General features: G+C 42.4%; 1 protein-coding gene across 2 annotated transcripts in view; it reads left to right on the top strand.

Moving 5' to 3' along the window:
* SPMIP2 (sperm microtubule inner protein 2) overlaps positions 1-14,089 on the top strand; it is a 105,998-nt gene that overhangs the window by 90,010 nt on the left and 1,899 nt on the right. For both annotated transcript variants that reach the window (XM_073605887.1, XM_073605878.1), the window contains one exon: positions 9,267-9,429. In XM_073605887.1, coding sequence (XP_073461988.1) covers positions 9,267-9,429 — 163 coding nt within the window. The remainder of the gene's footprint in view (positions 1-9,266; positions 9,430-14,089) is intronic.

The following is a 14,089-nucleotide window of genomic DNA, read 5'->3' as shown; positions in this document are numbered from 1 at the left end:
GTTACACCAAGAATCGTGATCTTTATTCATTATAAGCAAAAAAAATTGTGATTCTCATTTTTCCAGAATTGTGCAGCTCTACTGCATAGTTAACCCATTCTGTTCAGAATTGCATAAATGCAAAGAAATAATAAACTTTGTGCAAACAATAAAAAAAATCAAATGGGACTTTGGTTTTTTGATTGCACTGCTGCAAGGGGTGGAAAGAACTTGGTGGGAGATTTTTTTTTTTTTGTGGATGTAATGATTGTGATCGCCTTGCTAACTTTTTTGGGACATATTAAAGTGTTATTAACCACTTCAGCCCCGGAAGGATTTACCCCCTTCCTGACCAGAGCACTTTTTACAATTTGGCACTGCGTCGCTTTAACTGCTAATTGCGCGGTCATGCAATGCTGTAACCAAACGAAATTTGCGTCCTTTTCTTCCCACAAATAGAGCTTTCTTTTGATGGTATTTGATCACCTCTGCCGTTTTTATTTTTTGCGCTATACACGGAAAAAGACCGAAAATTTTGAAAAAAAATGATATTTTCTACTTTTTGTTCTAAAAAAAATCCAATAAACTCAATTTTAGTCATACATTTAGGCCAAAATGTATTTGGCCACATGTCTTTGGTAAAAAAAATGTCAATAAGTGTATATTTATTAGTTTGCGCAAAAGTTATAGCGCCTACAAACTAGGGTACATTTTCTGGAATTTACACAGTCTTTAATTTATGACTGCCTATGTCATTTCTTGAGGTGCTAAAATGACAGGGCAGTACAAAACCCCCACAAATGACCCCATTTTGGAAAGTAGACACCCCAAGGAAATTGCTGAGAGGCATGTTGAGCCCATTGAATATTCATTTTTTTTGTCCCAAGTGATTGAATAATGAAAAAAAAAAAAAAATTACAAAAAGTTGTCACTAAATGATATATTGCTCACACAGGCCATGGGCCTATGTGGAATTGCACCCCAAAATACATTTAGCTGCTTCTCCTGAGTATGGGGATACCACATGTGTGGGACTTTTTGGGAGCCTAGCCGCATACGGGGCCCCGAAAACCAATCACTGCCTTCAGGATTTCTAAGGGCGTACATTTTTGATTTTACTCCTCACTACCTATCACAGTTTTGAAGGCCATAAAATGCCCAGATGGCACAAACCCCCCCCCAAATGACCCCATTTTGGAAAGTAGACACCCCAAGCTATTTGCTGAGAGGCATGTTGAGTCCATGGAATATTTTATATTTTGACACAAGTTGCGGGAAAGTGACAATTTATTTATTTATTTATTTTTTTTTTGCACAAAGTTGTCACTAAATGATATATTGCTCACACAGGTCATGGGCATATGTGGAATTGCACCCCAAAATACATTCTGCTGCTTCTCCTGAGTATGGGGATACCACATGTGTGGGACTTTTTAGGAGCCTAGCCGCGTACGGGACCCCGAAAACCAATCACCGCCTTCAGGATTTCTAAGGGTGTACATTTTTGATTTCACTCTTCACTGCCTATCACAGTTTCGGAGGCCATGGAATGCCCAGGTGGCACAAAACCCCCCCAAATGACCCCATTTTGGAAAGTAGACACCCCAAGCTATTTGCTGAGAGGCATGGTGAGTATTTTGCAGCTCTCATTTGTTTTTGAAAATGAAGAAAGACAAAAAAAAAAATTTTTTTTTTCTTTTTTTAATTTTCAAAACTTTGTGACAAAAAGTGAGGTCTGCAAAATACTCACTATACCGCTCAGCAAATAGCTTGGGGTGTCTACTTTCCAAAATGGGGTCATTTGGGGGGGGGTTTGTGCCACCTGGGCATTCCATGGCCTCCGAGACTGTGATAGGCAGTGAAGAGTGAAATCAAAAATTTACGCCCTTAGAAAGCCTGAAGGCGGTGCTTGGTTTTCGGGGTCCCATACGTGGCTAGGCTCCCAAAAAGTCTCACACATGTGGTATCCCCATACTCAGGAGAAGCAACAGAATGTATTTTGGGGTGTAATTTCACATATTCCCATGGCATGTTTGAGCAATATATCATTTAGTGACAACTTTGTGCAAAAAAAAAAAAAAATAATAATAATTTGTCTCTTTCCCGCAACTTGTGTCACAATATAAAATATTCCATGGACTCGACATGCCTCTCAGCAAATAGCTTGGGGTGTCTACTTTCCAAAATGGGGTGATTTGGGGGGTTTGAACTGTCCTGGCATTTTATGCACAACATTTAGAAGCTTATGTCACACATCACCCACTCTTCTAACCACTTGAAGACAAAGCCCTTTCTGACACTTTTTGATTACATGAAAAAATTATTTTTTTTGCAAGAAAATTACTTTGAACCCCCACACATTATATATTTTTTTAAAGCAAATGCCCTACAGATTAAAATGGTGGGTGTTTAATTTTTTTTTTCACACAGTATTTGCGCAGCGATTTTTCAAACGCATTTTTTGGGGAAAAAACACACTTTTTTACATTTTAATGCACTAAAACACACTATATTGCCCAAATGTTTGATGAAATAAAAAAGATGATCTTAGGCCGAGTACATGGATACCAAACATGACATGCTTTACAACTGCGCACAAACATGCAGTGACAACAAAATAAATACATTTTTAAAAGCCTTTAAAAGCCTTTACAGGTTACCACTTTAGATTTACAGAGGAGGTCTACTGCTAAAATTACTGCCCTCGATCTGACCGTCGCGGTGATACCTCACATGCATGGTGCAATTGCTGTTTACATTTGACGCCAGACCGACGCTTGCGTTCGCCTTAGCGCGAGAGCAGGGGGGACAGGGGTGCTTTTTTTTTTTTTTTTTTTTTTTTTCTTTATTATTTTTTTGCTTTTTTATCTTATTTTAAAACTGTTCCTTTCATTTTTTTTTTTTTTAATCATTTTTATTGTTATCTCAGGGAATGTAAATATCCCCTATGATAGCAATAGGTAGTGACAGGTACTCTTTTTTGAAAAAATTGGGGTCTATTAGACCCTAGATTTCTCCTCTGCCCTCAAAGCATCTGACCACACCAAGATCGGTGTGATAAAATGCTTCCCCAATTTCCCAATGGCGCTATTTACATCCGGCGAAATCTAAGTCATAAAATGCTCGTAGCTTCCGGTTTCTTAGGCCATAGAGATGTTTGGAGCCACTCTGGTCTCTGATCAGGTCTATGGTCAGCTGGCTGAATCACCGGCTGCATTCTCAGGTTCCCTGTTGAGACAGGAGAGCCAGAGAAAAACACGGAAGACGGTGGGGGGGGGGGCATTCTCTCCCACTGCTTGTAAAAGCAGTCTAGAGGCTAATTAGCTGCTAGGATTGCTTCTACATGAAAGCCGACCGCTGGCTGAAAAGAATGATACCAAGATGATACCTAAACCTGCAAGCATCATTCTGGTATAACCACTCAAAGTCGTGAATGCTGTACTCAGACAAAAATATGGTTAACAATAAAGCACAGTAAACGGTAAAGTATAAAAAACTGCAGACCTGAAAAGCAAACATGATAAAACATAATAACAATAAAACATTGCAGAATAGAATACAGTAAAAAAGAGCAGAACAATAGAGAGAATAGAGAGAGAGAGAATAGAGAGAGAACAATAAAACGACAACTATTATTTTTTATTTTATATTTTTGTTTGTGTTTTTTTTTTTTTTTTTTTACACTTTTTTTGTAACTGTAACTTTTATAACTGTAACCGGTTCCAGGTTCGGGTCTCTCAAAATGCGATGGCATCTTGGGAGACCCTGTGAAAGTGTGTCCTAGTCTGTGCAATGCTGTACCCTACGCTAATACTCAGCTAGTGAATGGTAGCGTTCAAAACATTCACCAATGCAAAGACCAGGATTGTCAAGACAGGAGGGACAATAATACCGGGTGTCACGCCTATATCCGCGCTTGCTGCAGACACAACATCTTTTTGGGGGGGGGTTCGTTGGGTAGGGGTACTCGGGAGGACATAAAAATGCCTCTCATGCAGCCGACTGCATTTGGTTGGGGATGTGAATGGGGGAAGTACGGGCGCTGCAGAAGTGGTGGGTTCCCAATTAGGATTGGCGAATGCAGCAGGAAGGGCACTATGGGCATGACGGGCCTGTGTTTGTCTTCTTGGTGGCAGCGGGACACTATTTGTGCTTGCCACCTCACCAGCTTGAACTGCACTTATGGGACTCGCCACGTCACCAAGTGTTACTGCAGTGCTGGTTTGACTACGACCGGGGTGTACTAGGCCGCTGGCGCTTGCCAGTTCACCAAAACGCTACCAAAAAAACTGTTAACGATCGCAGGGATCAGGCCTGACTCTGCGAACGCTGCAGTTATGCATTTAGTGTTTTGTAAGTGACAGTGATCGATCGATACTGCACTTGGGTGGGCTGGGCTGGGCCGGGCGGAGGGGCAAAACGCAGGTGCTAGCAGGTATCTGGGCTGATCCCGCTAACACTGCGTTTTTGGGAACCCTAAACTGCTGGGGACGCCAGTATAGATCTGATCGGATCAGATATTGATCAGTTCAGATACTATACCACTAAGGGAGGTGTACAGTGCGTGCGTGGGTGTTAGCGCTACTGGCACTAACCTGACGCTGCCTGGGGCTGGTGCTTGCCAGTTCACCAAAACGCTACAAAAAAAACTGTTAGCGATCGCAGGGATCAGGCCTGACTCTGCGAACGCTGCAGTTATGCGTTTAGTGTTTTGTAAGTGACAGTGATCGATCGATACTGCACTTGGGTGGGCTGGGCTGGGCCGGGCGGAGGGGTAAAACGCAGTTGCTAGCAGGTATCTGGGTTGATCCCGCTAACACTGCGTTTTTGGGAACCCTAAACTGCTGGGGACGCTAGTATAGATCTGATCGGATCAGATATTGATGCGTTCAGATACTATACCACTAAGGGAGGTGTACGGTGCGTGGGTGTTAGCGGTACTGGCACTAACCTGACGCTGCCTGGGGCTGGTGCTTGCCATTTCACCAAAATGCTACCAAAAAAACTGTTAGCGATCGCAGGGATCAGGCCTGACTCTGCGAACACTGCAGCTATGCGTTTAGTGTTTTGTAAGTGACAGTGATCGATCGATACTGCACTTGGGTGGGCTGGGCCGAGCTGGGCGGAGGGGCAAAACGCAGGTGCTAGCAGGTATCTGGGCTGATCCCGCTAACACTGTGTTTTTGGGAACCCTAAACTGCTGGGGACGCCAGTATAGATCTGATCGGATCAGATATTGATGCGATCAGATACTATACCACTAAGGGAGGCGTATGCTGCGTGCGTGGGTGTTAGCGGTACTGGCGCTAATCTGACGCTGCCTGGGGCGACGCATATCACCGCCGGGCGATCAGGGGGCTAAATCTTTATTCGGTAATAAACGGCGGGTTCCCTGACACTATAAAAAATAAACAAACTAACCAGCGTCACCCGTAACGGTTATACAGTGATCAGTGGTGAAAGGGTTAACTAGGGGGCAATCAAGGGGTTAAAACATTTATTCGGTAGTATATGGGGGTCCCTGTCGCTATAAAACTCTGACGGCGAACCTAAATATTTACGTCCCTAACTAGCATCACCAGCGACACTAATACAGCGATCAGAAAAATGATCGCTTAGCGACACTGGTGACAGGGGGTGATCAAGGGGTTAAAACTTTATTAGGGGGGGTTAGGGGGGTACCCTAGACCTACAGGGGGCCTAACACTCACTGCCCTGACACTGTAACTGTCACAAACTGACACCAATACAGTAATCAGAAAAAAAAAAAAAAAAAAAAAAAAACTGCTGGTGTCAGTTTGTGACAGGGGGGAGGGGGGTGATTGGGGGGGGATCGGGGGGCGATCGGGGGGGGGATCGGGGTGTTTAGTGTGCCTGGCATGTTCTACCGTGTGTGTAGTGTTGGTGCACTTACATTGCAGTCTTCTCTCCTCGGCCCGGAACGGAAAATACCGAGCCGAGGAGAGATGACATCATTTCCTCTGCCTCTGTGTACAATACAGAGGCAGGGAAATGATCCCATTGGCTGAGAGCGATCGCGAGGGGGGGGCCACGAATGGATGGCCTCCCCCTCACCTCCGATCGCCGGGGGAGATTTGCCGACCGCCGCAGGCACCGGGGGGGGTCCGATCGGACCCCCCACCCGCGGGCAGGCAAGGACGTACATATACGTCCTTTTGCCTGCCCGTGCCGCTCTGTCGACGTATATAGTCGTGCGGCGGTCGGCAAGTGGTTAAACCCAGGATCCTGCGTTCACTATATCTGGTATCCCACATTACACAGAACATGTGCAATGCAATTATTTAAGTAAATATAAACTGCTAAATACCTTTTCTCATCAGCAGTTAGAGTAGTCTTGTGACTTCTATCAGTGTATGGTTAAAACTTGTAGGAGGAGTTTTCATTCTCCCATGATTATTCTTTGAGGTTGCAGGATCCCTGACCCTCTGTCTGGACAGTGCTGATTGGCCCTGTGCTGATCCGATGCACTCTCCCAAGAAAAAGAAAAAAAACTTGCTAGCAATACACACCAAACTGAGCATGTGCAGCCTGTCCCCAAGGCTCTGTTCTATCAGGCGATGGCTTGGGGGCTGTGGAAGAAGGGGAGGATCAAAGGATTAACCCCTTAGGTTCCACAGCAAGTATAACAAGCATGCTTTACTGGATATACAGACTGATTTTACTGTTGTGGGTTTAGTAACACTTTAACTCGTAGTGTTAATTGCTTCTTGTATTGGATGAGGATAAGCAATGTCAATCTCTGAAACAGTGATACTCTACAAGCGATAACTGAAGATGGATTTTTATTAAATTATTATACAGGATTTATATGGCACCAATAATTTGCACAACACTTTACAATACAGTATTTACAAAACAATTCAATTCAAGACAAAAGGGTTAGGAGGGTCCTGCTCATGGGAGAATTTTGTTTAAGTAGAAGATCATGCTTGAATTGGCTACTCTGTATGATAGATTTGGTAATATTTATATTCTTCCAAGATTGATAGAAAAGGCCAAGTTGTTGGTTCATTTTGTGGAGGGTGAGGTAAAAGGGCTCTCATTTTAATAGATTATCAAAAGTAAAGCCACCTCTTCTTTGATCCCCTGCAATTTGTTTTACAGACAGTGGAAAGTACATACTCAGGTGCCTCTGTGATTTTAATACATTGGCTGATCTTAATGGGTGCTTAAAGCAGTAAGTAATAGGTTCACACGTATTGTAAAGTTTCTGCCTTCCTGGCATTCAACCGATGTCTAAATGAAAAAAAAAAATTTTTTTTGCTATTTACCTTGTAATTATGTCTTTATAATGTAACGTCCGGTTTCAATGTCCTGCGGGAGTAGGCGTGTATATTCTTTTATTCCCCACTGCACACTGTATCTTGGGAGGGCGACGCACTGTCTCCTGGGAGCTGAGTTCCTGCATTCCCAGGAGTCAATGCAGATCGCCACCGTGAAATCTCGTGAGATTTGTTTCTGTTGCCACCACAATGGGGCGGGAACTTCTGACGACGACGCCCATTGTGATGGTAACCTGCAAGTTTACTGCGCTCCTGAGCATGCGCGGGAACGAGCAGTGAATGCTGGTAGCTCAGCATTCACCGCATCCAGGAAGTAAAAGCTTGTGTGCTTCACATGCCCACAAGCAAGATGGAACCGGCCGTCAGCAAATTTTAAAAGTCTGTTTTTTATTAGAAACCTGACATTGGGGGACATAATTCACCATACAAGTGAGTGTTACATTGCTAGTATGTATGTCAGTATCTGCATGGTAGAAAAAAAAAAAAAAAAAGGATTGGTCGGTGAACTTCCTCTTTAATGCATTTATCTCCTACATCCCCCTGAGGAAGTGAACCGCTGGTTCATGAAACGTGTTTAGAAGTCATTGGGGGTTATTTACGAAAGGCAAATCCACTTTGCACTACAAGTGCACTGCCAGTGCACTTGGAAGTGCAGTCGCTGTAAATCCGAGAGGGACATGCAAGGTAAATAAAAAACAGCATTTTAGCTTGCACATGATTGGATGATAAAATCAGCAGAGCTTCCCTTCATTTCAGATCTACCCCTCAGATTTACAGCGATTGCACTTCCAAGTGCACTTGTAGTGCAAAGTGGATTTACCTTTCGTAAATAACCCCCATTGCCTCCCCATGTCTGAATTGTGCATCAAGGTTTCTGATTGATGTGTTGTAATCATCGTATGGTATAAGAAAATTATTTGGAAAATGTGAAACAAGGGCCAGATGGGGAGGGTCTATTGATGTATAGAAATTCTGAACCAATCTTAAATAAAACATCCTTTTGTTTTTTTTTTAATGATTCTTTATTAAAATGATAGACATGACATTAGAAATAGGTGTAACTGAAAATACTTTTTTTTGTTAGCGTAGAATCCATACAGTGTTATCAGTTCTGTATACTTACTCAAACATCTATTTACAAAACTAACAGACCAGAATAAAAATCTATATTTTCAAAAAAGAAAGTTTTTTTCAGCTGAGACCTATGAAATTTAAAATTTCAGACACATGCCTCAAAAAAATAATCCTTATCCCTATAATAAAGCTTTGTGAATTGAGCCCATCACATGCTTTAATTGTGTATATAATACTGATAAGTTTCCAAGCACATGGACTCTATGTGTAAATCCTTCAATTGAAAGGCCATTTTTTTATAATCAGAAATATTTTGATGTTTACATTTTTTCTGAAGCTTTCATTCCCTAATGTGTTTAGGTAGCTTTAAGTAGATCTCATAAGTATAGATAGCTGTTTGAAAGCTCATTTCCATCTGTGCAGTGGGTTAAGGTATACATTTGCAGGTTGCTTAACCCTTTAAAACACACAAAAAAAAGCGCATGCATTATTTTGGCAATGCAGTGCATGGTAACCTGCATGATTACTGCAACACAAAAGTTGTTATTACCCTTGGAAACCAATGTTCCAAAAAGTGGACAGAGGCTAGACAGGCTATCCCGAGATCCCTTGGGTTTCTCTGTGAAATGTGAAGGCACCTGAGGGATTTTTTTTGTATTGTATGTTCTCATTTTACCTACTTTTGTATAAAAAAATGCCTTTTCACTCACTGATTACTTGCACCGAAAGGTTGGGAATATGGGAGATCAATGCATACCTGTTTTTCTAGAGAACTTCAGGTCATTATATAGCATGCACAAGACATATAGGTGTATGCGGTATTATAGACTAAGGACATAATATTTGTGTCCATTTAAAAAAAAAATCAAGCAATAAAACATTATAACTTGGATTCATTCTATAATACAGGCACCCTCTGCCACATATACTTGACACAGAAGGGCCTGGATCAAGAGCTACATTGGCATGGACTCAAGCAAAATATGATGATTACTGTTGCACGAAGGGTTATTGGACATCACTGCGTGAGAGAAGTAAAACACCAACTCCTATTCCAGGCTACTTACAGCAGGTATGTAAACCACTTCAGCCCCCAGAAGATTTTCTCCCTCAATGACCAGGCCACTTTTTGCAATACGGCACTGCGTCACTTTAACTGACAATTGCACGGTCGTGCGACACTGTACCCAAACAAAATTGACGTCCTTTTTTTTTGCCACAAATAGAGCTTTCTTTTGGTGGCATTTGATCACCTCTGGGGTTTTTATTTTTTGCGCTATACACAGAAAAAGAGTAACAATTTTGAAAAGAAAAACAAACATTTTTTTACTTTTTGCTATAATAAATATCTAAAATTAAAAAAAAAAAACAATAAAACTAATTTCTTTATTAATTTAGGCCAATATGTATTCTTCTACATATTTTTGGTAAAAAAAAAAAAAAAAAAAAAAAAATCGCAATAAACGTATATTGATAGGTTTGCGCAAAAGTTATAGCGTCTACAAACTAGGGGATAGATTTATGGCATTTTTATTATTTTTTATTTTTTTTACTAGTAATGATGGTGATCAGTTATTTTTAGCGGGATTGCGGCAGACAGATCGGACACCTAACTGAAATTTTTGACACTTTTTTGGGAACCAGTGACATTACGGTAATCAGTGCTAAAAATATGCACTGTTATTGTACTAATGACACCGGCAGGGAAGAGGTTAACATCAGGGACGATTAAAATGTGTTAAATGTGTTCCCTCACGGTGTGTTCTAACTGTGTGGGGGACTGTGTCACTGGTGAATCACATAGCAGAAAGACAGGATCTGTGTGATCTTCCCTGTCAAAATGGAGATTTGCCTTGTTTACACAGGCAGATCCCGGTTCTGTCACTGCGGGGAATGATTGCGGATGTCCGCCGGACCTGTTGATTGGCTACCTTGCTGGCCAATGGGGGTGCGTGGCCACAAATCACCATGTACGAGCCCACGTACACCTACGGCAATTTGTGGGATCGAGCCACATTGCCACAGTATAACTGAGGTGGCTGGTCTTTAAGTGGTTAAACACGCTCATGCAGGTAAAGGATGATCACATCCTGCAAAAGATAAACTTGCATTGTATGTACTAGATCTAAATAATGTAGAGACATTTCTTTGGCTTTCTTTGGGATAGGAAAAAGATGGCAAGATGATGTTCTGAGGTAGAATGAGCAAACCACCTTTGGTAGAAAAATTAAACTTGGGGCCTCAAAACCACCTTGTCTTTATGAAGAACAAGGAAGGGTTCTTTACAGGATAGGACTGCCAGACCATAGGCAGCCTCTGCTGACCTGAACCCTCAATCTGTGGTCATTGAAGACACACATTCTAGCTGTGGACTGAATGAAATCTTGTACGGGGCCAGATTCCCTGGTCTAGACTGAAACTTTTGTACCTTTCTCTGTGTGAATGCTTTTAAGTGCAATGATAGACCTTATGCAAGGTTGATTTGACTTTCTCAGGACTTGGATTTAAGCAGACAAGTCATCAAAGCCAGAAACTGTGAAGCAGGATGGTAGACCTTGAGACAGCAGGTCTGGTTGATCTGGAAGTGCCCAAGGAGTGTCTTCTGTGAATCAGAGTATGTCAGAGTACCAGGTACTTCTGGGCCAGTTTGGTGCTACCGAGGTAACTGGAATGCCCTTCATCTCAATCCTTTGAAACAGTTGAGGAAGAATGCATAGCGGAAGGAGCTGGAATTGATCCCACAGGGCCACCAGTGCATGTGCAGCAAAGGCCTTTGGATCCCTGATCCTGGTCCACTTTTCCAAGGGTATCATGGCTTCTGGTGCCACCTTGATGATTAATGTAAGCCACAGCTGTGGCTTGTCTGGCTAGACCCGAAGACTTGGGTCCAGAGAACCAAGTGCATAGTTTTAAAAGGAACCCTGAAAAACCGTATTCTGGCCCTGTGCACAGTTTGTGCTTGCCTGTCCCTTGTCCTATTCCCCTTCTGTTTGATGTGTGCACCATGGAAGTGAGGGGATTCCCTGTGGCTTACTGACAAACTTAATTAAAGAGCAGTACTATGCACACAGACCAGACCAGTGTGTACCAAAATGTGTCTCAGGACTGGAAAGTGGAACATTTTAAGCTTATAGCTGCGACAGACCATTTTATAGTGGGGCACACTAGACCAGGGGTCTCAAACTGGCGGCCCTCCAGCTGTTGTGAAACTACAAGTCCCATCATGCCTCTGTCTGTGGGAGTCATGTTTGTAACTGTCAGCCTTGCAATGCCTCATGGGACTTGTAGTTTTGCAACAGCTGGAGGGCTGCCAGTTTGAGACCCCTGGTCTAGGATATAACACAGCCTTGCCATGTAAAGTATGTGGAAAGATTCCAGGGGAGCACAAAATGCTATAAAGTGGAGGTGGAGTGCCTTAGAAAGAGAAACACCTTGAATGACATTTTTTATGGAGAGAAAGTGAAATTAGAAGCCTTTGGATGGATAGGGCTGAAACTTGCTCTTTGGGGTGCTGAAAGTGAAAAAAAAAATCTGGTCAAGACCTATTTGTAGGAAGGCCAAAACATGGGAAACAGGCAATCTCTGGGACTGAATTGACTGCGCTCACACCAGGCGAAGTAGGATTTCCAGGTATGATAATAAATCTTTCTAGTTTCTTGCTATGAGCAAAGATTGCAATGGCAGGCTCACCCCTATATACTTCAGAAACTGGGTTTCAACAGCCGTGCTATTAAAGCCAGACATAGTAGAGACAGGGTGGCATAGAAGGCAATGAGAAAGCAGATCCAGTCTGTTGAGGAGGTCAAAGGTCTTCTGGAAAAAGCCCAAGTATGTCTGTGTACCAGGTTTATCTGGGGCAGTTTAGTACCAGAAGAATCACTGTCTTCCTATTTTGTGGAGCATGAAAGGTAGAATGTTCAGTGGAGGAAAGGTATAAATTGGCCTGATGCAAGAGCAAGGGATAATTAGAGCATTGTAGGCCAGAGCTAGAAGATCCCTTGTCATGTATGTTGTTGTTGTTGTTGTTAGGTGTGGTTGGTTGTTGGTTACTGTTAGTGGTTGTTTTTGGGTGTGGTTATTGCTGGTTGTGGTTGGCTGTTTTTGTTGTTGTGGATGGTGGTTGTTTTTGATGGTTGCGCTTTTTGGTGCTTGTGGGTTGTTGTTAATGTATTTGGTTGTTGTCGTTGTTTTTGCTGATTGTAGTTGTTTATTGCATTTGTTGTTGGTTGTGAATTTAGGCTGTTGTAATGACTTTATTGGGACTGCCTAAAATGATGAAACATGACACACAAACGACCCAAAGGTGCTCAGTAGACTTGCTTCACACAAACGTGGGCCTTCGGCAGAGGGAATGTTTATGTATACTTTTGCTGCAAGTAGGATGCGGCATATGTGGTGTGTCAAAAAAAAAAAAAAAAAGGCGTACTCCACAACCTGGGAGTAGACCATTGTAAAGTCCTTGTGACAAAAAACAAAAAGGAAGCACCTGAGTACCTTTATAAAGGCTCTAGAGAGAAGTGGCAGTAAGGTGAGGGACATATGGTATGATTTACCACCGGATCATCCACTTAAAACAAAGCTTTGAGTGGTTGCGTTTTAACACCAAGTTTAAAAAGGTTACTCTGTAAAGTGAATACATTCAACAGTCCCAAGTGTGTACAGTAATATTTAGTGATCCAGGGTTACCCACTTACCTGTCTAGCTCACTGATCTTTATATAGGGTGTAGGCTTTACTAGTAATGGTGGGCATGCCCCTGGGGGGTTGGGGTTCAAGATTAGGGCTCCACAGGGATGGCCCATGGCTCTGGATAGCTACCTGCGGCTGTCGACTGTGCATGTATTGCACAAGGTGAGTGTTTTATTAAGTTGATTGAAGATTCCAAAGATAAAATCAGGTAGTTAAGCTAAGACTGATTTATCTGTAAGGGGGAAGCATTCCCTCACCTTAGAACACTTGGAAGACTCAGAGTTGTGGTTGTGTCCTCAAAAGCTTACCACTGTCCAATAAGCAGAAATTACCAGCCTATAAAGCCAGGGTCCACGATTACTCAGCCTGTGTCCTGTACAACCGAGATAATCTTAAAGTGGATGTAAACCCAATTCATGAAATTTGACACACGGGGCACATATAGCTGCAGTGTTATTTGATCTCTCTCCAAAGCACCATGTCCCATAGCTGTCTCCTGCTCTGTTCTTCTGTTATCAGCCTGATAACTCCTGACAGGTTCTCTGTTACACATGATAAAAGCAGCCTAAGTTGTGTTGGGGAGGATGCTATAAATAGATTAGCAGAGCCCTGAATGATTCAAGGCACAGCGCTGAAAGTCTCTACCTATGAGGGGGGGGGGCATGTGCCTTTCCTCCAATCAGCTGTCTTGGCTGTATGCCCAGGCTTCACTGCAGTGCTAACTAGGAAGAGAGAATCTCCTTACACGATGTGCACGTTCTAAACAGTATATACAGATGAAGACAGCAGATATACATGTAAAAAAAAAAGTATGTAGGGAGATTAGTTTCATCTCTGTATATCTGAGGTGGTTCACTTCGCTGGGTATATGTATAGGTTAACATCCACTTTAAGTGTGCGGACTGCCCTTTTGGTAAGAACACTGTAAAATACCACCTACATTAGATTGTGCATCTAATCCCATGCATAATTAGAAAAAAAATTTAAATAGCTAAATATGTGATTATGTAGGTTAGAAAACTCTTGCGCAGTCACACCAATATA

The sequence above is a fragment of the Aquarana catesbeiana genome, linkage group LG01 (assembly GCF_042186555.1).
Source record: "Aquarana catesbeiana isolate 2022-GZ linkage group LG01, ASM4218655v1, whole genome shotgun sequence".
Taxonomy (NCBI): domain Eukaryota; kingdom Metazoa; phylum Chordata; class Amphibia; order Anura; family Ranidae; genus Aquarana; species Aquarana catesbeiana.
The sequence above is the reverse complement of the archived record's forward strand: the minus strand, read 5'-3'. Positions and strand labels throughout refer to the sequence as shown.